This window comes from Pithys albifrons, chromosome 6, assembly GCF_047495875.1.
Source record: "Pithys albifrons albifrons isolate INPA30051 chromosome 6, PitAlb_v1, whole genome shotgun sequence".
NCBI lineage: Eukaryota > Metazoa > Chordata > Aves > Passeriformes > Thamnophilidae > Pithys > Pithys albifrons.
Window position 1 is genome coordinate 37,229,624 of NC_092463.1, and position 27,847 is coordinate 37,257,470.

Below are 27,847 nucleotides of genomic sequence, written 5' to 3' on the forward strand. Positions count from 1 at the left end.
AGCACATCAGTAGAGTTGAAAATGCTACAAAGACTTCATGAAAGTCTGCTCTCAACTTACTCCATATGTAAGATCACAATTTTAGTGGCTTCTAGTATTATCTTTTGCTAGCTGGTTGGTCAAAATTTCATGTTCTAGTTACTTTAGCCTGTAATTTTTTGTAAAGTTTCAGCTGGAGTAGTTTACTTGTATAAGAATGAAGTTAGGAAATATGATTGTTAAAAACTAGAAGTTCTAACATTTCCACATCTAAGTGTGGAAGATTTGATAAGGAGTTGATTCTGATAATTCTTGTCATCTCTGAAGATTATTGGATACCATTAATGTGTGAAAAATTCCATTGTATGTCAGAAACACTGTAGTGGGTCAGACCTGCAGTCCCTGTAGGCTGGCACATTGTCTGGACAGTGAGACGTGTACACCTCTCTGCCTTCTTAGTCTATTCCCTCATACAGCTGTAGTGTTATGGATCATAGAGAATGATCTTTCTTTTGTCCTTTTCTGGGCCTGTCATTCATGAACACTTCGGTATTTTCTGACACTGCTAATACTGTCCATTTCCACTATCACCTCTTGCAAGCAAATTTGAGAAGTTCCTTAACTGCTGTGTAAAGTGTCACTCTCTTATTTCTCTTTAACTACTTCGTGTCCTCTTCCTGCCCCAGTTCTGATGTGGGAGTTGGGCGAGTTGCATTTTGTGGTTTTGTACAGCTCAGCTGTGTTCTGTGCCTTACAAACCTCCACCTGAAGAGCCTACTCTTTCCTAGTAAAGCAGCTGCTTCACCAATTATGTGGTCGCTCTTCTCTAAGGCTGGGTGGTGTTACTGGGTTGCAGACCAGGTCTGTAGGCTGTTGTCAAAGGTGTGGGTGCACCAGACTTCTGTGTAGTAGTTAATTGATGCCTGTGGTCAGTGTGTTTGCTGATGATGCCCAGTATTTCAGTGGATTGTCAGTGATAACTCTAGTATCTTTACTTGGTTGTAACTTTCTAACAATTGTGATAATTATATTTGTAATAGTTATAGGGCTGCACAACCAGAGTCTTGTCTGGGAGTAGTTGCAGTAGCCGGTGAGATGCCGTGATGCATTAAAACTGAGAGCATTGGAGGGCAATACACTTGTGATTCTCTGAATGGTTTGGAGGGATAAGAGGTAGTATGACTTTAATATGAAGGGACTGAGGAAGAGGATTGAGAACTAGTAAAAAAATAGCAAAGCAAAATAAAAGTGGATGAGGAGAAGGCTGAAGAGGAGTCTGAGGATAAGTGCTGTTGCAGGACTACGCACTAGAGGAGGCAGGGGAACAGGTCCAGGAACAGTAGATCACAGAAGTTTGGTTAGAATCTTATGAATACAGCAGTAAAAGAGATGGAGAAGGCAGGGATCAAAAGGGAAGGATTGAGAGGGGAAAGAAGATGAAAGGTTTTTCTGTAGAATGGAAAAATAATGTTGTAGGATTTCTACAGGCTGTTTGTCTGAAGGACGTGAGATTGACTTCATTGAGTCTCAATGTCTTTATTGATCAACAAGTAGTTTTGATGAAATCCATTCACTTAATATATTTAACCTTCTCTAGTGGCTGGCATGGAAAGATAAACAGCCTTTCTTATGGTCAAATATTGGCTCACATAACAATACTTAAAACTGCCATTGAACTTGATATTGTGAAAGTGAGGTATCACATGGTTTCATCTGATTAAATACTGTTTTAAATTTAATCTTGGAGAATGCCAAATCCAAGTATTCAGCAGGTTGGAAGCTTCTCAGTTGAGGGGGTTTATGCTGCCTTTATTAAGCTATTGCATAAATAGTAGCATGAAGCTTGATGCCATTCTCTAGAGGACCATATGCTTAACCTATATGCAGAATTGATTGTGCTATGAGAATTGTGTAAGTCAGGAATGGGATTATCATCTGTAGGACATCAGCTGCTTTTGCTCTCTATTTATTGAATTCCTTGCCTCATTCATCACATACTCTCTTCTAGAACAATATTGTGGTTTGAATGTGCTCTGAAAATAGATTTGTTTGTGACAAAGTTGAAATGCTACTTATGAGAAAGTGGCCTGAATGCCCACGGTATTATGTCAGTGTACCTAAACTTTGTTTGAATGCCTGAAGAGTTACTGGTGGTCGGTACTGTGAAATTCTTATTTGACCAAAATTGCTGTCTAGTTTGGAGATCCTATCTGCAATCAGTTCATTTGTGTTCAGTAGTTATCTCAACAGGGCAGACTAAAATTAATGTCTTGTTTTTCTCAGGGACCCCTATGATTCCTGTACCAATGGGCATTATGGCTCCTGCTCCTGTAAGTATTACAGTGGGAATGAGATTATAACAAAATAAAATGGAGAGTAAAACTTGGTAGATGTCAACAGTGGTTTTTTTTACTCTATTTCATCAGAATAATACTATGAAAGGAAATGCTTCATTTTAAATGCAACTATAATGCAAATTTTATGGTAATTTCTGACCTAGACAAAGTTTGAAGTAGTGTCTGAAACTTGTTAGCTGCAAAGATGAAGTGATTATTGTTCTTGCAAGAAGATGTACTTCTGTCAAATACAGTGGTTTAGGCTTTGCCTTTGAATCATGTGTGCACATGTAGTACAGTTAGATCAGTGAGATTCCAGGTGTTGTGCTCTTGAGTTTGTTGCCCTAATGTGGTACTCTGGGGGCATCACCTCCTCCCGGCTTATAAGGCCATCATGCAGCATTGCTGAGTTGCCCAAAAACATGTGCTTTCACAAGCTTACATACAAGCTTGCTTTCTCCATGTTGCAGGTACAGGAATAGTTGCATGTACTGTTCATCTATAGAAGAGAATATGAAACGTGTCTGTCTTAGTAATTTCTAGTTGGGAGGTTTATGATTTTGGGGTGGAAAAAAGTGCTTTTTAAAATACAAAGGTTATTTCTCGGCTTCAGGGAGAATTACCATTTCTGTCATTTTCCAGAAGTGAAATCTCCCCAAAATACAGGGGTTTTTTGACAGCTTTTATTATCTATTATAGGAGGATGTGTTCATGGTAACCAGTCTATTGAAGACAAAGATACTGGAACAACTGTTTTGTGAATAAAATAATTTTTATTAAGTGGCACTTCTAGAAGGGTATTTTGAAAGGAGAGGCTCCATGCATATGTACTGTTAAATCCTGGGTGGAAGGAGAGACTCATAGAATCGATTGGGTTGGAAAAGACCTCCGAGATCATAAAGTCCAACCCTTGGTCCAACTCCAGTCTGTTTACTAGATCATGGCACTCAGTGCCACATCCAGTCTCAGTTTAAAACCTCCAGGGATGAAGAGCAGACTGTCTCTGTGCAGTTATTTTACAGGTGCTCCCTAACACAAAGAGGCTTTGTGTAGTGTATGGATGAAATAAATAAGTAGTGTTTATTCACTGTGAAAGCTTAAAGACCTGTCATGTCACGTGTCCATTGAAGACACGTGTCAGAGCTACTTTTCTATTTGCAGGTTGCTTTTTATACTGTTAGGTGAGGTAATTCAACTTCCCAGCAACTCAAATGTTGCAAATTAGATATTTGTGTAAGAGATAATACCTGTTACTACTGTATGCTCACCTTAAGACCTTCCAGTAGCTATGTTTAAGTACATCTTTTGTTTTCTGTCTTTGCCAGAAATTGGCCATCTTTTTTTCTGTTGTTTAAAATGAAAAGGCCTGGACTGCTTATTGGTGTCTTTACTCTGTAAGCCTAACTAAGGTTCCTATATGCATGCGCAAGTGTTTTGTGTTATGGATTTAAATAAACCAAAGCAACCCAATGCTTTCTTTTACAACCTCTCCTCCTCTTTATAGGTATTAGTTCCTACCACAGTGTCTATGGTTGGAAAACATTTGGGAGTCAGAAAAGACCATCCTGGCTTAAAGAACAAAGAAAATGATGAAAACTGTGGTCCCACTACCACTGTTTTTGTAGGCAACATCTCTGAGAAGGCCTCAGACATGCTCATACGGCAGCTTCTGGCAGTAAGTCCAGCGGACAGCTTGTTAAATTTCATCCCTGGCTGATGAATAAAGTAATGACCCCCAAGCAATGTGTATTGTATATGTACTAAAAGCAGAGCTTTTGAACATAGACCTATTTTATTTTCGGTAGTGTTTACCCTTTTTAATTTTGTCACCTTTTGCAAATAGCAGTTAAGCTTTTGTAATGTTTTGAATATAAAATAATAATTAATGATATGTATCTTTAATGCAGAAATGTGGCTTGGTTTTGAGTTGGAAGAGAGTGCAAGGGGCATCTGGAAAACTTCAAGGTAACTGTTAATACTTTTTAAAATCTCTAGACAGACTCTTGTTTTTATTACCTGGCAGCTTTTTAAATATCTTGACACATTGCTATTCTTAATAATTTTACATTTTAAGGTACTGTATATGATAGAATCATAGAATTAAATGGATTGGAAAAGACCTCTGAGATCATCAAGTCCAACCCTTGGTCCAACTCCAGTCCATTTACCAGATCATGGCACCCAGCGCCACGGCCAATCTCAGTTTAAAAACCTCCAGAGAAGGTGAATCTATCACCTCTCTGGGCAGCCCATTCCAACGCCCGATTACTCACTCTGTAAAGAATTTTTTTCTGATCTCCAACTTCAATTTTCTGTCAGAGCTTGAGCCCGTGCCCCCTTGTCCTATTGCTGAGTGCCTGGGAGAAGAGACCAGCCCCCACCTGGCTATAACTTCCCTTCAGGTAGTTCTAGACAGTGATGAGGTCACCTCTGAGCCTCCTCTTCTCCAGGCTAAACAAGCCCAGCTCCCTCAGCCTCTCCCCACAGGACTTGTGCTCCAGTCCCTTCATCAGCCTTGCTGCTCTTCTCTGATAGATAGCTGCTAAATATTTTCTATTAATTAACCAGTATTTTCTGGAATTGAGAGAGAATGAAAAAAAATAAAATTGAGAAAGGTTAAATGGGAAAATGTCTTGAGAGCCTAATTTCACTCACCTTTCTGTTCTGAGACTAAATGAGGAGGTTGTAAACCATCCCAGAGAAAGGTTTGCCAGTTTAGACATAGCCTCCAAAGGAGGCCACTGTTGCAGCTGTTCCTCATCACTTCCAGTACTAACTGTTGTCCTTCTCTCTTAAGGAGGTTTTCCTGATGTAAAATTTACCTTCCCTCTTGTCAAATTGAACTGATTTATTTTTATTTGTGACCTTCCTGCAGTGGACTGGGGGAACGATTTTTGTTACTATTTTTTGCTGTTGGTGTTTTAATATCTTCCTAGGGGGTTTCTTTGCCCTTTTAAGGGTGTAATTCAGTTCCTGCAGCTTTTTTTATATATCACTCTTAGTTTATTTTGCTTTGATAAAATCTTTCATTTAAAACTTTCTGAAACTGTTGTGAAAAACCTGATTTGAAATGCCCCTTCCTGTAGTTAAACAGTGAGCTGTTGACTGATGCCCTTGGTCGTCAGACAGTTAAGAATCCACTTGAGATGTCTTCATGTAGACTGCATTTCTGTGTCTAAAGATGATTGTTTTGATGCACAAACACAATCATAGAACAGTTTGAGTTGGAAGGGGCCTTTTAGAGTTTATCCAGTCCAACCCTTCTTCAATGAGCAAGAAGATCTTCAGCTACATCTGGTTGCTCAGAACCCTGTCCATCTTCACCTTGGAAGTTTCAAGGGACAGGGCATCTACAATATGTGTATTGCTTTCACCTTACTTACTGCACCATTAGTTATGTCAAAGATTAATGCAGTGAGTGAAGTTTGTGAGTTTTTATGATGTGTATTCCTGGCTTTTAAAGAAAGAGTGCCTATGTTCCCAGTTTATTGATTCAAAACACTGTTTTTACACAGTAAATTACCTGAAGAGCTTTAACGGTGTTACTTTTCACTTCAATCATCCATTTCAGCCTTTGGGTTTTGTGAGTACAAAGAACCAGATTCCACACTACGAGCACTAAGACTACTTCATGACCTCCAGATTGGAGAGAAGAAGCTGCTGGTCAAAGTTGATGCAAAGACGAAGGCTCAGCTGGATGAATGGAAAGCAAAGAAAAAGGCATCTAATGGGGTATGTATAGAAGTGTGTGATTTGCATTTTTTTTGGTAGGGTATTAATATAACACACTCATTAGATCAAATTGCAAGTATGTTTCTTAGTTTCAGCTCTTGTCTCTGCCCCTAACTAATTGTAGGATTTTACCAGAATCACATTAATGAGTCTGAAGATGTGTTGAAAGGCAGAGAAGTGTAAGCTCTTAATTCCATAGTATTCAAACTTACGGGTAAGCTACAACTGTATCTCTAGAATTAATTCTGTAATTCATTCTAAAGTGATTAACATGTCCCGTACCTTATGATTCCATTGCTTCATTTTTATTTAGAAACTCTTGTAAGTGTATTAACTATAGGAGTAGTTGTCAACCTTTAAATTGGCTGGCTGAAGAGAATTGAAGTTTCTTTTCCCTTCACTGATGATCTTCTAGAACACATCAGTAGAAGATGCAGTTATCAGGCAGTGGGCAGCTTTAAGATACTTAGTAGATAGGGAAATTGCTTTTGTACCATTCCTTTCTAGAGCTAAGAATCTCTTCTGGAATAATTGCAGATATTTGGTATGTTGAGTTCTTGTAAGATACAAAGATACTTGGCTGACAAATTTGCATTAAAAATTATTTGTGTTTGTTTCTTTGCTAAAATAATACATTTCTCACCTCAATCAAGTTGTTGGGCTTGTTCTCTAACAGTTCTAATGTTTTGCACATGCCTTGAGATAGCTCTTAAAACATTTTTTTTCCTGTAAAATGAAAGTGAAAAGAGCTTATTGTTTAGAAAGCTAAAAATACTAATCACACTATACCAGGTAAATGGAATTTTCCTTAAATGTCTTTAGAATATAGTGGAAACACAAGTACTTTTATTTCTTATTACTTAACCAGAACTAGAGGCATAATGCTACCTTGAAGTATTTGACATACCTGATTGCGTACTCAGTGTATGGGATTGAATGCAGAGACGTAGTAAAGCAGAGTGTGAACTTCACAGGCCTTAAATGGAGTACTGTACTATCTGTTAGCTGGGTAAGGGTTTGTTTTGACTGCCCCTTTCCTTCTGTATATCATTGTTTCATATTGGCATCACCTGTGATGTGATGCTGTGCTTCACAGCTGATGTGATAAACAAGTTTAAAATATCTGTGGAGTTCTTGTACATCTCTCATGAATTTTGTTTTCTGTGAGCCCCTCTGGGTTACAATCAGTCCTAGGGGACTAATTGTAATGAAGTGGAGGGTACTGTTTATTACTTTGGTGAAGACAACCCATTCTGTTGAACTGTAGAATGAGATCAGCTCGGTGTTTTTTGTTAGGTGTTGTTGGGTTTGTTTGTTTTTTTCCTTTTTTTTTGGTGGTGGTGCAAAGAAAGGCTGAGAATTGCTGAGGAGTATTGATGAAATGTATTGTAATCAAACTGCTTGCGATTCCTTTCATACCATCATTGGTGTGCTGGTGCCACTTGGATCCAAAAGTTGCAACTTTTTTATTTAATATTTTTAGTTATGAAATCAAACATTTACACTGCAATACAACTTCATATGGACACACACACCAAGCAAACCACCTTTATCTAATTAGCTCCTCTTCCTGATCACTACTTCTTCCTGGAGCTCTTCAATTCCACTCCCTGTCACTGCCTTCTAGCTCTTTTCAGCCTGCTCCTCCTTGGCCTGGCAACTTCTTCAGCTCCAACTGAATCCTCCCTTCCCCCTCATTCTTAGCTGCTGCTCCATCAGACCCTCCCCTCCCCCTCACTCCACCCACCACCTATCGCTTGACCGGATACCCAGCTGGATTCTCAGGTGAGATTCCATTTTTCTAAGAGATTCAAGGGGTCAAGAAGGTGGGCTACCTTGCTCAGTGTGCAAATCATTGTTCTACCCTTTCATGTAACATTTAGTGAAAGGCACTTCTTTGTGTTCCTTTTCTTCCCTACAAGGCTGAAAGGGGCAAAAAGATGAGGAACTGCAAAGTACTTAATCAACAATAATTTAAAAAAAGTTTATTGTGCAAGGAATGCTTTCCCTAGTGATGTTTCTTTAATATACCTTTCCCATTATAGGTTGCAGCTTAAAGCTGTAGGTAGGCATTTGTATTGCATGACATTTTAGTAGAAGGCTTTGAGGAACTGCTGTTGAAATTACTTAAGTTCCGGAACGTACAAGGCAAAGCTTTTGACCAAGAGCTGCACTATAGTGGTTGCCTTTCTGGGAGTGTGGGTGCGCTCTCTCTTTTTTTGTCTGCTGCCTTAATCATCATTTTTCTGTTCTGTTTTGCTATCCTACAGTTGCTCTCTGCAGCCATCCACATATAAAACTGTGTGGTGAACTATAGTATTGCCAGTGTGAAAAGGTCCGACTAAAATAATGTAGCTGATAACTACTTGTAGGTGGTTTGGTTTTCATTTGGTGGACTGGGGTTTTTTCGTATGGGGTTCTTAGTCTATTTTTGGTTTGGGATATTGATTTTGTGTAGTAAATACTGTAGGGGCATGAATGTTGATGATCAGAGGTGAACTTCTGATAAAACTACTGTTATTCTCAATTTGTTGATTCTTGTTACTTTACCATTTTTCCTTAGAACTCCAGACCAGAGACGACAAATGACGATGATGAAGCACTGGATGAGGAAACGAAGAGAAGAGATCAGATAATTAAAGGGGCCATTGAAGTCTTAATACGAGAATACTCCAGCGAGCTCAATGCCCCCTCCCAGGAATCTGACTCTCACCCCAGGAAGAAGAAAAAGGAAAAGAAGGAGGACGTATGTGTTTTGATTTTGGACAAAACAGATTTTTTTTTCCTTCAACTCACCTTTATATAATGGCCAAACCTTGTGCAAATACTTTAAACCTAAACTTCTGATGAGAAAACAAATCAACAAGAATTGATGTCAGCAGCAGTTTTTTGGTGCTTTTTTTTTTTTTGAGCTGAAAGCTAGTCAGTTATAGACACCATCCCTTCAGGATGGTTTAGATATCTAAGTATCTAGACTTCTTGGAACAACAGATTTGAATCTGGGCAGGACTGAACCAACCTTTCATCCCTCTGAAGGTGGAAATACTGAATTTAGTGTAGTTTAATGTGTATGTGAATGTAGGGTTTTTCAGATGAGAACTTAACAAGCACCTGTAAAGAGTTCCTGCATACCGTCCATTTCCAATGAAAGATGCAAGGAATTTGGTAGTCTTTGACAAAATTCTTCTCTTTGCTTGTAGTGTGCATTCTTGTAGTGTGCCTTGATCCAGCTGGTTGCAACTGCCTACCCAGATGTGGAAGCACTTCATTAGTTGTATACCTTGCCAACTTTGAAGGGGTCCTTCAGGGATGAAAGGCACATTGTAATCATCCTGCCTCAGTAAACCACACGGCCCAATTTGGCTGGGTTTGATCATCTGGCTCTCATACCTTTTGCAATGAAAAAAAAAAAAAGCAAACCATCTTAAGCAGGAATGAATGTTCTGGTTTAGACATGCTTCTGTGAATTACCTTTTTATGGATTAAAACAAACTGGAGAAGGGAGAACAAGAATAAGCAAACTCAGACTTAGCTTTTCCAGCAAGTTTCTAACCATGGGAAAATGGGCTTTCACACCTACCATTCTGCACCTAATATGAAAGAGATTGGAAAATTGTTTAACAAAGATTTTTACATACTTCAGTCTTCTGCAAAGTACCTATTCTAAGGCAGTAATGCAGTCTCAAATGCTTATGGAGTTTTAAGTGTGGTGCAAGAAGCAACATTTCCCTAAGGGAGCAAGTATATCTTGCCACAACATTGTTAGTCATGGCCGACCTGAGGTATAAAAGTGCTGAGCTGAGAATTTGTTTTTCTTTCCTCTCCCTCCTTTGGGAGATGATGTTTTCTTGGGTGAGAATTTGCAAATGAGAAATGAGTCACTGTTTAATGCTATCAGCTGTATTTTTTTGTTATGAGCACTGTTACAATGTCTGTTGTCCTGTTGGTAAATATATATATTTATATATGGCCATGAATAATGCCAGACAGTTAAACATTTTAAGGGACCGTTGCAGTTGCTGAATAGCTGGGTGCTGAGTATGTCCCTGGGACAGTGATATTCTGTTAGCCCTGTGTTGTGTAGAATTTTGCGAATTTGAGCTGGTCAAGTAGGCAAATAAGCTCTTTTAAAATACACAGTGCCTGTGGGTTGATACTGTATCCCATCATCCCTCCCATACTGGGAAGGAGGAAAAGAAACTTGGAAATTGCCATCTTTGGCCTGTGTGGATAGAGGTGGGAGTGAAGAGATGGTACTAGCTGGTTGCTCTCTTGTCCATAAAGGAGAGGGGAGAGAAAGAATGTTGAGGGTGGGGGGAAAGGGAAGATGGATAGAGATACACTGGGGGGGGTGGTCAGAGGGAGGGTATGGAAACTTGCCAGCTTTGGGGCTGTTGTCCCCTGAAGAGCTTGGTATGAAGAAGATTGTGCTATCAATCCACTGGTGTTAGCAGCAGAGGCTGTTAGTTCTGGATGAAGGCATGACTGGTGTGGGGGAGTTGAAAATGTGTGTGGGGAACTGAGAGTGAGTGGAATCTGGTTTTCAAGCACGGGGGAACCTCGCTAATTCGCACTAAGTTAGCAGGTGCAAGCTACCAAATTTTGCGAATTAGCGAGTAAATAAAATCAAGATATACAACATTTATTTTGGCAAGTGTAGCTTAGCCTTGTTTATGATGCTACCACAGCATACTAATATCCTGTAGTACACTTGTAATTCAGTGAAGTCTTACTAACATGAGACATCACTAAGTGTTTTAAGTAGTTCAGCAAAGGGAGAATTAGCGAGGTTCTTCTGTAATTTTGTTGAATCAAAGAAATGAGATCACAGCAATACAATATTGCTTTGTAGTACAAACATACAAAACATTGTTTTTCAGAGTAGTGTGCAATCTATTTTTAAAAAAAAAAATCTCCGTGGATTTTTCCGCAGATTTTCCGCAGATTTCCAGTGGCCCCACTGATACCTTATCCACTCATCACCAAGGTTCGTTTACATTGTAGGCTTTGACTATGACTATGTTTACTGCTAGTTGCCAGATTTGTGACTCTTGTCCATCTGATTTTTTTTTCACTCATTAACATCAGACTGTCAGGTTTGGTACTGCAGAAGGACTTTATTTATCTCTTGCAAGACTGGTTGAAAACTTCTAACCTGCAGCTTTTCTCTTGTTCTCCTGTGTCTGTACAGATGGCTCTTAATGCTTTTACTCCTGTCCCCCTTGTTTTTTAGGAGGATATAAATGCTATAGAAATGGAGGAAGACAAAAGAGACCTGATATCAAGAGAGATCAGTAAATTCAGAGATACACACAAGGTAGTATTCTTGTTTTTGCACTTGATACAAATTAGGCTTTTTCAAAAACCAAAAAGCCACTATTATAAAATATAGCAGTACATTGCATTATCACTTAAAATTATGTTTATACTAGGTTTAATATACATATGGTTCTTTACAAGTCAAAAAAGACAATTACCACGTTAAAGTGGCTCTTTACATCTTTGTGCTAAGACTTTGATTGCTACTGAGTATTTTGCAGTCTTCTCACTTTAACATGAGTAAAAGCAGCTTAAGTTGCTACACATACATTTAGTCAAGATATTTATAACTAAAGGCTAAATGGGGCTGCAGTATAAGACATACACTTGAGTGTGTTTCTGTAGGTAGATTTGTAACATTATCCAAGATTTTATGAAGAGTTGAAACTTGAATTAAATTTAAGTCTTTATTTTAATAGTTCTAAGTTAAGAGTGGGGGAAGATTAAAACTAGGTCAGTGGTTACCAGACTTACCAAACTTTAGATGCATGGAAGAACTGTAAATTCCCATAAAGCTAATCTATTCATTGACCCCCACCATTATGATAGAGATCATATGGTGACTAATGCAAGATGAAACTCACAGCTTGGAAAGTAACATGGAATAGGATGTAAGTATGAGCTTCTGTTTTTTATTATACTTATGGATGCCCCCTCAGAAAAATATGCAAAGGGGTAACTGGCTTGGAAATGTTTGTGCACATCAAGTCCCACCTCAGGGTTCCCACTTACAGAAGTTTCCACTAATGCTAGTGCATCTGTGAATGTTTCTGCTTTGGAAAGTGATACTTGGGGAATACTACAGTGCAACTACGCATGTAATGTTCTTATTTTAATGTTAAGCTTAAAGTTGGTATTAATTTTTATCCAAAAAGATTGGAATGGTCCTTGGCCTAGGGAAGTATCAGCAAGCTCCTCTTTTGAGCACACACATCTCTTTCAAAATACTCCCAAATGAACATTAAAGGAAAGGTGAAGTATGCTTGTTTATTCAGCTTTACCACGTGCAATCACTGGGGATGGTATCGTGTTTTCACACAATTGTATTGATACAAACACAGGTGACTCCATGCTATTGTATGAACATGTATTCAGTTTTTCTCTTGACTGAAGTTGTTAAAGATAAAAACCTGGGGAAAAATTCTAGAAAATATCATTTGGAGAAGCTCAGCAATTGAATGTGAAACTGGTCAGTGGTGAAACTTCAGTAGAATTATGTACAATTCCCAGCCCCAAATTGTCACTGAGATGCAAACAAGTAATAGTTTTTTTTTTAAATTACAAACAAAACAAGCAAAAAACAAGCTTCATTGTTTCAGAAGCTGTTGGGCATTTTACTGCCTTTAATCTGTATTATTGGGGGGCTATTTTGGGTTTCTTAACATTAATAATCAACTGGAAGTAGTCGTTGTGTATATTGGATATCTTTAAAAGGGGCTGTTGAATCCTTGGCAGCTGGCTAGTGAGCACAGTGAACCTTTGCATGTTTTTGGTATGAGTTTATAAAACAGTAACGACAGACTGTCAGGGTATCAGCATTGCAGGGGGCGTCCATTTACAGCACGGACGAGTCTGAAGAGAGCTGAAGGTAAGATTTTTAATTCTTCTACCTGTTCATTTCTGTTCATTACTTCAATTAATCTGATACTGTTCCCATCCCATTACCCTTTCAGATCCTTTTATTTAGGCTTCCAGAGTTTGATTGAGGTCAGATTTTGAGTACAAAATAGACCAGTTTATTTTTTCAATTGGATCGTAAGAAAGTGGACTTAGACAATGGATCTTAATGTATCAAAATTTTTGTATGTGTATTTACACTTTTGTTAATATATTTTATAAAATGAAAGAAATCCACTCTCTTTAGAAATCTCACCACAAAGTTTTTGAGAGTGGCAAAACAGGAGTTCAACCAAAGATAACCTGTAAGTATCAACCACTTCAGTATGTAAACTTTTCTTTAAAAGTATATGAAATTTGAGGTAAGTTGGATTTTTAGCAGTTCACAACCTGGTTTAACTTCTGACCGTACTGAGGTTTAACACTGTAAAGCTCCTGGAAAATGCAATCCTTAGAAATTAGTTTCCAGCTTAGTGTATATTGTAGGATCTAAGTTTGATTTTTTTCACATCAGTTTTCTACCAGTTCCTGCCATTTTTAGTCCCTTTTCCCTTTTGTGATTTCAATGTATCCAACATTGGTTTGCCTGTATTGTGCTATCAATGCAGCATAGTTTCATTGGATACATTAATCACTAGTGAATTAGCTTTATTTCTGTAATCCTCTGTTGGTTCTCTGGTCCCTGTGCCTATGGCAGAAGAACACTATCAGGTAAGATTGCTTTTTAAAGTTGTCTTAAATGCTTTGTTTAAAAGAAAAGAAAAAAAAACAAACAGAAACCACAGAAAATGCTGTTTCATTGTTCCAGTTTTTAATTTCATTTCAGTGATGGTAAAACGTGGAGCCAAAGGGGATAAACCTGTTTTTTCTGCTCAATAATTGTTCAAAAAGTGGTATTCTGGCATCCATCAGGTTGAAATTTGGTATATTTGGTTGTTATTTGGTATATTTGTGAACCGTGTACTTGCTCTTCCTCCCAGAAACATAGCTTATAGGCAAGGTTAATCCAGTGTTGGCGGCCCATGTCCTAGCACAGCATCTGTAAGTTAACACATAACAATTGCTTCCAAGGATGGATTTATCTATCATTCTGTTGATGTATTTTCTAATGTCTTGTAGGAATTCTGGTCATAAGTACTGTTTCTAATTGGAAAAAAAAAGGGGGCAATTTTGTACAATTTTTAGTAAAACTGTAGCAGGTAACCTTTAGTTTCTGTGTTTCAAAAGAGCCATTTCCAACCTTTTTAAAACTCTCTCCGTCTTGCAGGGGTGGAACTTAAGAATTCTATTCTCCAGAGTCCAGTTCTTACTGATGAACAGTTAGAACTTTTTTAGGGAGGGAAAAGGGGAAGGGTGTCAGTTTTCTTTACTGTTTAACCACATGCACCACATGTAAGTGGATGTATTTCTTTACCTAAATTTTTATATAGGGCAATTTTGGTCTGCCAAGACTTTTGGGGAAACAACTCATTGTCCCAGTAAGCATTCCACTGAAATATACTTTTCTAGGTGGACAGAGTTAACTAGGAGTTCACTTCACTTGTACCCATGTGGCTTATAGGGCAAATGGAATTTGAGTCCCACCTGAATGATAACTGGTAATGAACTGTGTATGTGCAGTTTAGTGAGCTTATAAATACAAGGCCAGCCCTACTCTGCTAAGGTTGGAGATTGCTGGTCTGCGTAGATCTATGCTTTTGCACGAAAGTTAGTCTTGTGGTTGCTGCATTTTGATTTCATACTTGTGAGTTCCAAAAAATACCCACCAAACCCTATTTAATAAGTTAGTGGCGGTTTTGGTATTTCCATTACCAGCCTTGTGTGTTGCGCCGGGAATATCCAGTTTGTGTAACTGCAAATTAACTATGAAAGTTCTCTTGTTGGTTTTTAGAAACTGGAGGAGGAAAAAGGCAAAAAGGAGAAAGAAAGACAGGAAATTGAAAAAGAACGCAGAGAAAGAGAAAGGGAGCGGGAGCGTGAACGAGAAAGGAGGGAGCGTGAAAGAGAGAGGGAGCGTGAACGAGAGAAGGAGAAGGAACGGGAGCGTGAACGGGAGCGAGATAGGGATCGTGACCGAACTAAGGACCGAGACAGAGACCGCGAAAGAGACAGAGATCGTGACAGAGATCGTGAGAGGAGTTCAGATCGCAACAAGGATCGGAGCAGATCAAGGTAAGTGTACCTGAATTGTTGGTCGTATCAGTTTTTTTGTAGTGGTGTTTACTTAAGTGCACGTAGTTCGGCAGATCAGCTGCCATTCAGAAGAGAATGGTCCTTCTGGGAGATCAGAGTAAAAACAGGAAATCAAAATTTTAGGAAGTGATATATTTATACACATTGGGAGAATACTTGATTCCCTCCACAGCACAACAACATAAGGACTTCCATAAGCAGTAAGCAACCTCCGAACCGTGACTTAAGTACACTGGTTTTATCTCAAATCTCGTTTTTCATTATTAGCTTTATTCCTACTTAAGATACTCTTATGTCTGTGGTATTTTTTAGTTTAAGTGTGTTTTAGTTTTTCCTTTGTTATGTGGTGGTGGGGGATTGTTTGGATTTTGGGGGTTTTTTTGGTTGCTTTCTTGCTTTTGAGTTTTTGGGGGGATTTTTTTGGTTTTTTGGGGTTTTTTTATGGGGTTTTTTTTAGTAAAAGCAAGGGGATTACTCTTTCAGTCTCAAAGTGACTAATCTTGTCATACTCTGTGTGCTGCTTTTTCCCGTCATCATAGAGAAAATAGCTGTTTCACTTCAAATTATCTTGTCAGTAATGTTAAAACTGTCTGTAAGCCACGTAAACATGAAGGATTTATTAAGGATACCCTTATTTGTGGTGGTTCTAGCTTTCACTTATGGAAAACTACTAACACAGTCTGATAAGAAATTGCCACGTGCTCACGCTTGGTTTATGTAAATATCAGTATTTAAAGATTAGTGCTCAAAAAACTACTTTTAGGTAAATGGATTTTTGAATACATCATTAGTGTTGATCTATACCTATTGCTGCACCAGCTAATCATCTTGTACAATTGCAGAAGAAAAATAACCTGTAAGATGCTGTAAATCATGTGATTGAGTGGAGAAGGAGGGTCTGTACTTACCTTTGGTGTTTTTCCTTCCTTCAGAGAAAAAAGCAGAGACAGGGAAAGAGAACGAGAACGTGAGAGGGAAAGAGAACGAGAACGTGAGAGGGAACGGGAAAGAGAACGGGAACGGGAAAGAGAACGAGAGCGGGAAAGAGAGCGGGAGAAGGATAAGAAGAGAGACCGAGAGGAAGATGAAGAAGATGCCTATGAGCGACGAAAGCTAGAGAGGAAACTGCGTGAAAAAGAAGCTGCATATCAAGAGGTAGGTTGGGATTTTTAAGGTTCTTCAAATAAAAAATATCTCTGAGAGTTGATATTAAGTCTTCTACTGTAAAATACATCATTCCTTTTCCTCAGTAAGCTTTTAATCCTTTGAGTACATGAACTGGGGCAGAATATGTGAAGTCACTTTCTAAATAACTGTAGACTTCTTATTTTGATGTTCTAAAATAAAATTATGCTAATTATTTATACTGCAGTTGTTTTAAACAACTGTCCAAGCTAATTCTGAAGTACTACTGTTCTTAAGGTTTTGAGGTTGGAGTGTGTGGTTTTTTTTTCTGTTGTAGCGTCTTAAAAACTGGGAAATCAGAGAACGAAAAAAAAGTCGAGAATATGAAAAAGAGGCTGAAAGGGAAGAAGAAAGAAGAAGGGAAATGGTGAGGCTCATAGTTTTACAAATAATTTTCCCGTCTTATTCTCTTGGTCTCATTTAGAATGTAACATTATACTGCTCTGTTAATGGATAGTGATAGAACTCTCATTTTCTATAAAGACCATGTATGTTTTTATACAAAACCTCCATAGTTAATAGACTTAAAAAAAAAGATGTCCAGTAAGTGTGAGTATTATTTAGAGTCTGTGAAACAAAAGCCTGGTGGCTTGGTCTTGTGAAGGCAGAAGAGTGAGAAGTAGGCAGCTGAAAAATACCGTGATCTAATCATCATCCAGTATTACATATGTAAGCTGTAATTGTGTCAGATTGGTGGCAAAACCTATGGTATGTTCTCTGTCATACAGGTGAGACTAGACCTGGTTTTTACCTTCCAAACTTCTCATGTGCCCAAACCTTCCATGTGATATGGGATGTTATTTCACTTTGTCATTTTCCCAGAGAAGGAGGGAGGATACTGAGAGAGTTCTAAGTACATGATGGATTAGGAATTGCTTCAAAGCTAAATATGTAAAGAAACATGCAGGGACAAGGGGATTAAAAAACACATAATTTCATGTGAAAGCAGAGGTCTTTCTTCTAAATGCATAAGGGGGGAAAAGTGTTCAAGAATAACTCAATGATGTTTCCTGTTCATAATCCTCCTGGAATGCTGGTTATGAGTGTCAGTTGCAGAAAGCAGTGCTTAAATTTTGTGCTGAAGTTACATCCTTAATTGTAATTTGTTTCTCAAAGTCATTAGCATAGAAATATCTTACTCTTAGTTTAAAGACATTGCTTAGATACAGGTTAGAATGTCCTAATTTACATTTTATTTTTGATTTTTCAGAGCAGGGGGAAAAAATATCTCCTCTCTATCCCCCTTGCCTTTTTCAGTTTTAGGCCTTTACATTAATACATTGCCACATCGTTTGGCCTAGTAATGCATCAGGAGAGTGCTTATCCTCGAAGCAGCCACCAGATTTGTTCCTGTGCATAACTAAATCTTTTTTTAAAAGATACTGAAACAAAGCAGTACTGATAAAATACACTTTAGGTTCCATTATGAAATACCCAATACTTGACTTGAAGATTCAGAGAACTGGAATTTTTGATACTCTTCATCTGTAATGAAAAACTTACCAAAATACCCTCCCTTCTCTCCCCCCCCCCCAAAAAACCCCAACACATACATATATATGTGTGTGTCTGTATGTGTATATATGCAAATCAGTGATGCAACCCTAGTGGACCTAGTGGAGGCAAGTTTGAAACACAGTAGATCTACAATTAACTTACTAATAATATTATTAAATTTTAAACTCTTGGAAAGAAAACAAGAAACCATTACGTAAGTTTCAATTCCTTGCAGGCAAAAGAAGCCAAACGGTTAAAAGAATTCTTAGAAGATTATGATGATGACAGAGATGATCCAAAATACTACAGGTACGTCTTTGTATTGATTCCTAACAATTAAATCTTCATTGTTCATCTCAACACAGTTGTGGGGTTTATTTGGTGGAGGCTTATGGAGTTTATATTTGACTGATTTTGTGGCAGTGTAAGGGTTGTAATGATCTAAATTTTTTCAGTGTCAGTTGAGAAGTGAGAGGGAAAAGGCAAACTCCTTAGTGCTACATGTTAATGCCTTGGCATAGCTGCTCATTCCTATGACTTAACTTGTGGGTGAGGCAGGGCAGAGGTCAGTGTAGTGTCAGAATAAGGTGGTGGGGGCAGGGAGAAGGAAACAAACATACCTCTAAATAATTCACTGCAAGGAAGCTGTAAATAGTATGAAGAACAAGCCTATTAATTGTAAGGGATTGGGAACATCCTTCAGAATGTAACTAATTTAACATTTCCATTAAACTAATTTAGCAGAAGTGGTTCTTGTCAAAACCCTGTAATTTGATTCTTTCTCTTAAAAGATCAGCAGTCACATTCTCTACATCTGTTTGGTATGCTGGGGTAGATTCTGTATAGTAAGGTTGATAACTGATATCTTGTATTTTCCTGTTACAAGAATAGAGAACATCAGTGCTCTTACAATTCTTATTTTCATTTAGTAGAAGATCTACCTGTGTGAAGTTTTTCATGTATTGTGGTACAAGGTTCTCATTGAACTGTTCTTTGAAGTACAAATACATATCTTTTGTAGGGGTAGTGCCCTTCAGAAGAGGCTACGAGACAGGGAGAAAGAGATGGAAGCAGATGAACGGGATAGGAAAAGGGAAAAGGAAGAATTAGAAGAAATTAGGCAGCGTCTTCTGGCAGAAGGACACCCAGATCCAGATGCAGAACTCCAGAGGGTGAGTAACTGTTGGTCTGACAGGAAAAAGAGAGACCTTGATATTCTGGTTGTATTGAGCAAAATCTTGTAAGTGATCTGATATTTACTATTTCCTCTGTTCACTTTTTCTTAAAAAGAAGTCCAGTTAAGCAGTAAGAACAATGGAAACGAAAAATAACTTTCCAGATTAACATCCAGATTGAATGGAGTTTGAAAACAAATTGGAATTAATTGGTATTTCTTACAATATTGCCAGTAGTTGCATGTATTTTTCTCAGCTAACAGTCTCCTAAAGAGGAGGATCTTTAGATTTTTTTTCAGACAGAGCTGGATTTGAGAGAGCTTCATTTTTGCTAATTGTCTCTTTCATTGTAGATGGAGCAGGAGGCTGAGCGGCGTAGGCAGCCACAAATAAAGCAGGAGCCAGAGTCTGAGGAGGAAGAGGAAGACAAGGCAGAAAAAGAGGAAAAAAGAGAAGAGCCAGAGGAAGAGGAGGAGGAGCCTGAACAAAAGCCCTGCCTTAAACCAACTTTACGACCCATCAGTTCTGCTCCATCTGTTTCTTCTGCTAGTGGAAATGCAACCCCTAACACACCTGGTGATGAATCTCCCTGTGGCATTATTATCCCTCATGAAAATTCACCTGAACAACAGCAGCTGGAGGAGCATCGGCCCAAAATAGGACTTAGCCTCAAACTGGGCAAGTTTACATCTTATTTCAGTCTTATATATGGGATCAAAATGAAAAAAAAATTGCCAAGCTGAGCAACCACATGGTTTTCCAATTATATTGTATGTTTCCATGTAGTTACACCAAGTTGTTGTTACCAGATGCAGTGATTGATTTGTCCTGTCTAGAAGATAAATTTTATTAGAGTTCTCTTCTTCCAAAGTCTGGAGGGGGGAAAAAAGGAGGGAAGTTTTGGCATGTTCAAGGCTTAATTTTTTTAGGAATGTTCTGAGTTGGGATTCATTATTTTCACCTTAATATATCTGTAAATATACAAAAGTCATTGCTACTTTTCAGTGGTGTAAGTATATGTTAAATTTGAGACCCAGATAGTTCTTATGTTCACTGAAAAAGAAACTTTTAAAGGGAAAAAAAAAAGAAAAAGAAAGCAGGAGTGTAGAATTCCTTAGTACTTTAGCAATTTATTTGTGTTTTAAAAAAATTTAGTTCTTAGCAGCAGAACTAAGAATATTTGTATTCCAGAAGGTTTGTGCATTTATTATTTACTATTTTGATTAAATTATATAGGGCTGCAGTTTGAGCTCACACTGTGTTAGATCCTGAATTAAAAGACACTGGTATTAGGCTGATTGATTCATGCTTTTCCTACAGCAGGATTCATTACAACCTTTCACTTCAGTGCTCTGCCTCTGCTAAGAATGGAACTTGGCTATAGTCTTCCTTCAGTGACAGTGCAAATTGGTTTCAGGGCAGGGAAAAGACCCTATTTTTCAAAAATCGTGAACAAACTCCACCTGAGATCTTTACCTCATTTGCCCCTTTTATAACAGAGCAGAGTTAAAAACTGCTGCCAGGCACTCACAGACATGTATATAACATACAAACCACTCTCCTCAAGCAATGTGTGAAGAGCAAACTAGCTTCAGTTGGAGTTTATGAATATGCAATTCTTTCATTTGGGTTGTAGGTGCCTGCAATAGCCCTAATCAGCCCAATGCTGTAAAAAGGAAGAAGCTTGCTGTGGATAGTGTTTTCAATAAATTTGATGATGAAGACAGTGATGATGTGCCCCGGAAAAGGAAACTTGTCCCTCTGGATTATGGAGAAGAAGATAAAAGCAATATCAAAGGCAGTGTCAATACAGAAGAAAAACGCAAACATATTAAGAGTCTCATTGAAAAGATTCCCACAGCAAAACCGGAGCTCTTTGCTTATCCTCTTGACTGGTCAATTGTGGATTCAGTAAGTTGATTTCATTTAAGCACTTAAAAAAGGCTTAATTTTCCAAACAAGCCGTTAAATTGAATAGAAAAACAGTGTTACTGGGACCCCAGTGGATTTGAGCATCATCATCAAATGAAGTAAAACTTGAGTTCTCTATTTCTCGCTCATATATAATCCTTATTCTGAAGTATGCCTGCTTATTTTTGTTTGGTCTGTCTCGAATTGCTACTACATACTGTCTAGCAGCTTTATAGAAGGAGGAAAAAACATGTTTGAGTGGCTGTCAGAAAGACTTGCAGGTGCCAAATCTCTAATGCTTATCTCTTTGATAGCAAAATGTATCTTTTGCTGAATAGTTGTTGATGTCTTGTAGCTGCCCATCTCATAGTTGTTACAAGACAGTGAAGTTTCAGGTAATTACTCATTTTGGTTTTGTGTTTTTTTTCTTCCAGACACTAATGGAACGTCGAATTAGACCATGGATCAACAAGAAAATAATAGAATATATTGGTGAAGAAGAAGCCACGCTAGTTGACTTTGTTTGTTCTAAGGTGAGTATCTTGTGCTTCCTTTGTGAAGTCAGGAGGTTTGCTATGTATTTAAGCTGCAGCAGTGACTGCCATATCTGTATTTGGAGACAGTCTGTTCTTAGCGTCTCAGTAATCTGTGATATTGGTCAGCCAAGGCAGTTGGTGCCCTTGGAATTAGGATGTACCCAAATGTTTTAGAAGTTACCTCCTTATTGCTTATGCACAGTATGTACATGTCAGATGCTCTGTCATCTGTTAGATAAACATGGAACTAGAGAAAGAAAGAACCAGTTGACAAGAACAGCTGTTTTAACTGATAGTTTTATCATTAGATTTCAGAGTTAGTATCTCATTTGCCATTAACATTTTTTAACTTAGAAATAGGTTTTGTGTGAATGTAGGGGATAAAGAGCTAGAAGTTTTAATTTATTATGTACATTTTTGGATTAACTAGGTGAATTTCTTAAAAGGTTGTTGTTCCTTTAGTAGTAAGCAAATAATAAGGTTTTAAAGTTAGCATTAGAAGTCATTCTGCTACACCTTTTAACCATGGCATGACTTGTTTAAACTAAAGCCTGTGTAACTTCTTGCATCAAATTGCAAACAAAATTCTTGTAACTTGCCTTATTTAATCTCTCATGAAAACTCTGTGACTCTTTATCAATAAATAGGGAAGCTTGAAAACTCTTCAGCTTTCATGGTACTCATGTTCATAATAGCTTGTCTTGGTTTATCTTGTGGGGCTACTCTATGAAAGCAAAGTGTGATAGTTTTGTGACACAGTTGGTTAGTAGAAAGTGAAAAGCAGAAGTTGAATATTTGCCATGCTTAAATTATATATGTGTGTGTGTATATATATAAACAAATGAAATTGTGCAGTATTGAAAGACAACTTATTTGGTTCTGAAAAAAATTTAAATACCTAACAGGTAGATGAAAAATCCAGTTATGAAGAATGGTACAGGGAGAATTTTGCTTTTATCTTCCATTACAAATTTATTGTTGAAGGAAGGTGAGCTTCTTCCTTGAATTAGGAAAGTGTAATTGGAGATGCAAGAATAGCCTGTGAATCTCTGGAGTTTCCTGGAATTTGTTCTTCAGTAACCAGCCATAAACTAGCACTCACTATGCTTACTATGGTGGACTCTGATGCAGTTTAATAGTAATTTTTGCGTTGGCTAATACTGGGACCTAATGAACTGCAAATACTTCTTGCATGTGCAAAGCAGTCAGAATCCTTTGGATATAACAGGACTTTGTCCAAAGATGTTTAGGGTTTGTTCTAAGTTTTCAGTCTAAAAACATTTGTTTCTTTCAGGTTATGGCTCACAGCTCACCACAGAGCATTCTGGATGATGTTGCCATGGTAAGCAGAAATTTTGTAACTGATAGGCCTTCTACATTTTACTGAGCTAATAGTCAATTATGCAAAATAGCAGAGTCCGAAACAGAAATAGTTGGTGTTCATAGAACATGCATAGAAAACACACATTAGATATGAAAACTGTTTTGATTAAATTATTTTGTGGTTACAGCAGCCACGTACAATTACTAACCCCTCTTCAGAATTTCTCAGTATTTTGAAATGTAGAACAAAGGTTTTGTCCCTAAGATGTAGGAATCAATGATAACTGTACCAGAAATACAAACTTTTTTCCTTCTTGTAACTAGATTTTTATTAGTGGCTTAGTGGGTCTTTTACTAATTAATGAGCAAAAGAGTTGATTTTCTCTAGAAGATTAAAAGTTCTTTTTTTGCCTGGTGTTGGAAGAGAGAAATTTTATGAAATAGTGCTACTGTTTCAGCAAGTGTTTGTCCACTGAAAAGTGAATAAAAACTACTTGTCCACTCTTTTGGTAGGAGCCACATGCATAGTGGAAGTTAATAGGTTGTTCTTGGTGTGACTAGTAGGTGATTTGGGGAACATCCTGAGAGATGTTATGTGGTGTATGTATCCGTGTTTGCATGGATTCAAGAAAAGCTTGGACAATAAGTTCAGGAAAGAGAAATCCATTGAGAGTTTACTTAATAAATATCCAAGGAAGTTCCAGATGAAAATGAGCAGAGGCTAGGAGATAAATAAGAGAAAATACCACATGTGAATGTCCTGTTCTTACTTTGTTTTCAACCCTGCCATTTCTCTGTCTCTTCCCAAACCACTTTTGGAGACTAGTTTAGTGATGCTTTTGTCTCTTAGGGCTCAGTAGCTGAATTACATAAATATATAATTAGAGCCTAGTCGAGTCAGTGACAGATGCAGGACAGAAGTTTTGTTCAGTCCCTCCCTCAAAGACTTAACCTGTATTACACTACCTCCACTTTGTAGCCGTGATGTATCTACAATTAGTCTTTACAAGTGGAATGCCTAACTTAAAAAATAATCTATAAAATGTGTATTTCTTACAGGTACTAGATGAAGAAGCCGAAGTTTTCATAGTCAAAATGTGGAGGTTGTTGATATACGAGACAGAAGCAAAGAAGATTGGCCTAGTGAAATAAAGCACTCTCCTTGTTTCTAGGATTCCATTTCAGTTTCAGGCTTTTTTTTCCCCTCCATCATTCAAAGACTTTGAATTTTCTCTGTTCTCAGAGACTTGAGACCTGTATTTTTTTATGTAGAAAATGTGAATTTTTTTGTCCTCTGCTCTGAGACCCCTTTTACCTTCACAATTAGTTATCAGAATCCTGCATTGGTTCTCTTTATAATACACAAGGTACAATTACTGGTATGTTTTATAAGCTGCAGCTACTGTACATGCTCTTTGGTAATTTTGTTATGTTACTCTGATTCTTGTAAATACTAAGAAAAAAAATCCCGTTTTGCAAAACATTTGCACTTAATGTGGAACTATATCAGTTACAGGTGAAGACAAACGATTTTACTGCCAGTGCTTTTTTGGGGGGCATACTTTCCCTCTTTTTATTTAAATAATGATCAAAATACAATTTACAAATAAGTGGCTTGAGCTGTTTTCATGGAACAGCTTTGTGTGTTCATTTGGACTCTTCATCTGACTCTGAAAAAGGTGTTCCTTCAGACTTGTCACTCTGATGTGAACTAGCAATAATCTTGGTACTTTGTTTCCCATTTAGAATTGCTAGTGAAGCTGGAAGTTCATCTCTTGCAGATGCTCTTCTTCTTTCCTAGAAAGTGCAAATCGCTGGAAGTTTTTATATGCTCAGTTAAAACAAGAGCAGGACCTCAATCCAGTAAGTGCTATCTAATGATTTTTTTTTTAAAACTAGGATATTTTCTCAATTTCATTTTAGCCCTTACCTAGTATCCCTTCTGTCTCCAAAATAACCGGATGGCTTTTTTAGAAAGCAAATTATTTTTAAAACATTTTTTTTTTAGTTTATAGAAACAAAACACCTGGTTTTGATGTAACTGACCCCCAAAAAACTCAACCATGAAAACTAAACTGTAAGTTTTCAAACAAAGCTGAAATCTTGTTTTTATCCATTGTATTAAATTAGCCCTGAGTTTTGTTTTCTACTGTACACAGTCTGTTATCCACAAAAAGAGGGTAATATTTTCCTGCCTTGTTTGTATGGGTTTTTTTTATAAATAGTCTGATATGGTATAAATGATGACATGTACTGTAAACTGCATTTTTTTATCTCATACCTGGGTAAGAAGTCAAATCATATGCTGTGAGCGGTTTTGGTTGCAGAAGGACTGTATTCCAGGGAGCCAACTGTCTCAAAAATATTTTTAATTTTTAAAACACAGTTCTTAATAGCAAACAAATTAAGTAAAGGTGTTCCAGTATCTCTATATTGTATTTAACTGAAGGATGCAGGTTGACCTGTTCAGAAAACACAACTGTGACCTTGAGTTACTAGTTCTTTGTATCTGAAGAGGACACTTGAAAACACTGTTCTTAACAAATGGGATCGTGCAAAGGTTCCACCATGTAAATATTTCAGATATTAAAAATGTATATATTTGATTTAAGGGCTGGTATTCTTTTGTAGTCTTGTGAATCAACAACTGTTTGCAGATTAGGGGTGGGGTTTTTTTAAAACTAGCTCCTGCTTTATGTCAGGTGACCAGAAGCCTGGAAATTTAGGTGTGATCCCAATATGTTCTTTCTCATCCCTGTGATACTGCACACCACAAAATGTTCTTTTTTAACTTTGTGTAATGCTTAGATGTTACTTTTATGTTTTGCTTGATTTTGCATGAGGATGTTTTGTTTTACATGCTTATGTGCTGCAATCTTCCTATTTTTTCTGCAACTTAATGTTACCCTGAGAAGTTACTTCCCCATTCTTCTCACACAGTTTTGCACCAGCATTCACCAAAATTTTTTCAAATTCTGAATAAATTCAAAGCTTGCTCTGTTTTTAGTAAATACAGAGAAGAGAGAGTGAACTTCATGAGTGCCTTTTGACCTGGTTAATGGCATTCTCTCTCTCTAATTAGTAGTAGTACAATAATACAAATGTGACAAATGCAATGTAATACCACTATGTGACAGATTGCCCAACATCCTTGTGGAGATTCTTCAGTGAAAGCTCAAATTGTGAAACTTCAGTTTATTTTATTTCTGCCCTAAAGCTGTATCTGCATTGGACATAAGCTTGTACTCTTCCTTTCCTAAGGAGACTGAAGATGCCTGGGTGAGAAAGATTTTAAAATTTGAGCTGGAGTGTTAAATAGCTAGCTAAATAAGTATATGGAATCAGTGTGACATCCTAAAAAAATAGTTTTGTGGAAGTTGAGGTTTTCTTCAGTAGTGCAAGAAGGAATGTTCATTATAGCATCTCTCATTTGGCTTATGCAAGTACCTAAGCAAACTTTCTTCTTTCAGAATGAAAGTATAAAGTCACTTCTACTTTTACCTCTTACTCAAATTATTACGTCTCAGTGATAATATATTTTGTGTCTGTGATGCTGGAGAGCAGAACACAAATTAGGTACTGCTGAGGTTCTTAATATAGAAAGTAACTTCTGTTTGTTAGATTTTTCTTTTGACATGCAGTAGCAGAATTATTTCAAGGTAAATCAGAATTGTTTCAAGATAAATGTAGAAAACCTGGGGTAGAAGAAGCCTTTTTTGCCAATATTGCAACACTTCACTGTCTGAATATATGATTTAATACCCACTATGCATTATGTTGATGAATACACAGATCAAGAGGATGCTCAGAATGAAATACGGTAGGAAACTGTTGCCACTGGCTATTCAGTGCATCATGCCATAGTATGATCATTCTGTGATGGAAAGTAACTTCAAAACTTCCACATACTGTGTAATGAAAAAATACCAGTATTTACACAACAGAACTGGATATATTAGGTGTTGATCTGGATTTTACTGTGGAGTAAGGCTTAACATCTTGACACAACACATGCCCTTATTCTGCTTATAATTGTGCTATTTGAAATATGTGAGTACAAAATACATGATTTTTGCCCATTAATATGCACTGAAAAGAAATGGAGAACAAGGAGAACTAAGATGCATTACCAAGAATGATGCATTTTTGTATTACCTTTAATTAGTAAAAGACTTTTTTTGTTCTTTGAATATTTAACCTGGTCACATACTGATTCAGTCTTTCTAATCATGGCTCTTTCCTTCCTTCATTCTGCTTCTGCAGGGACCTGCACTAAAATACCACTTTAAGTAGGTGATCATAGCTCTGAATCTGGGCAGGGGGAAGGCCCCAAACAGACAGTTCAGTTTCTTACTGAACTCCTGCATCTTAATACTAATCCTTTCCTGTTACTGAGAGGGAAGCATTAGACCTTTCATGTGTTTATTACACTGAGTTGCCAGATAGCTGCTTGCAGGGGTAGTATTTTGAAAACTGGACACGCTTAAAACTGGAAGTTGTTGGGGTTTACATTACAATTGGATCACACTTTCATATTTTACACATTATCCTGTGTAGGAACATTGGATGCAGACTTAAAAATTAGAACACAGCAGTGTAAGGTATTGTTTAATAGACATTTCATCACAGGTCAAACTGATACTAATAATAGAAATAGTCTAGTACAGCTGTATGCCCGTTTGGTTACTTGAGTGTTTGGGTTTTTCCCCCCTTTTAAATTACAAGTAGTTTTGTTTGGTTAATGGTTAGACATCACTTTCAGTCTAAAAATGGCTTCTTTTAAATGCATTTCATATGTATGTGACCTCCTGGAACTTGATACTTGCACTACAGTGGTTACTCAAACCATGTAGATGCAATAGGTCTGTGCCATTTCATTCTACCACAGATCTTCCTGTCATCTAGTCAAATACTGAAATACAGCATTGTTTTAAACATGCAGAGTTACACATAGTCTCAGAGATTTTACCTTTTTTATATTCAGAATTTACTACATCATAGTGTTTTCTATATGTTAGTCACCCAGCTGATCATGCACTTAAAA

At 37.4% G+C, this 27,847-nt stretch overlaps 1 protein-coding gene across 2 annotated transcripts in view; it reads left to right on the top strand.

Moving 5' to 3' along the window:
- RBM25 (RNA binding motif protein 25) overlaps positions 1 to 24,999 on the top strand; it is a 32,008-nt gene extending 7,009 nt beyond the window's left edge. Inside the window, exons 3-19 of one of the 2 annotated variants that reach the window (XM_071558254.1) lie at positions 2,263 to 2,309; positions 3,820 to 3,990; positions 4,223 to 4,280; positions 5,887 to 6,047; positions 8,611 to 8,793; positions 10,981 to 11,034; positions 11,281 to 11,364; positions 14,875 to 15,155; positions 16,109 to 16,331; positions 16,639 to 16,728; positions 18,094 to 18,167; positions 18,880 to 19,030; positions 19,387 to 19,711; positions 20,670 to 20,944; positions 21,379 to 21,477; positions 22,775 to 22,822; positions 23,863 to 24,999. In XM_071558254.1, coding sequence (XP_071414355.1) covers positions 2,263 to 2,309; positions 3,820 to 3,990; positions 4,223 to 4,280; positions 5,887 to 6,047; positions 8,611 to 8,793; positions 10,981 to 11,034; positions 11,281 to 11,364; positions 14,875 to 15,155; positions 16,109 to 16,331; positions 16,639 to 16,728; positions 18,094 to 18,167; positions 18,880 to 19,030; positions 19,387 to 19,711; positions 20,670 to 20,944; positions 21,379 to 21,477; positions 22,775 to 22,822; positions 23,863 to 23,955 — 2,417 coding nt within the window. In that variant the 3' untranslated portion in view covers positions 23,956 to 24,999. The remainder of the gene's footprint in view (positions 1 to 2,262; positions 2,310 to 3,819; positions 3,991 to 4,222; positions 4,281 to 5,886; positions 6,048 to 8,610; positions 8,794 to 10,980; positions 11,035 to 11,280; positions 11,365 to 14,874; positions 15,156 to 16,108; positions 16,332 to 16,638; positions 16,729 to 18,093; positions 18,168 to 18,879; positions 19,031 to 19,386; positions 19,712 to 20,669; positions 20,945 to 21,378; positions 21,478 to 22,774; positions 22,823 to 23,862) is intronic. The other variant, XM_071558255.1, reaches the window with a different exon arrangement.
- The last annotated feature ends 2,848 nt before the right edge of the window (positions 25,000 to 27,847 follow it).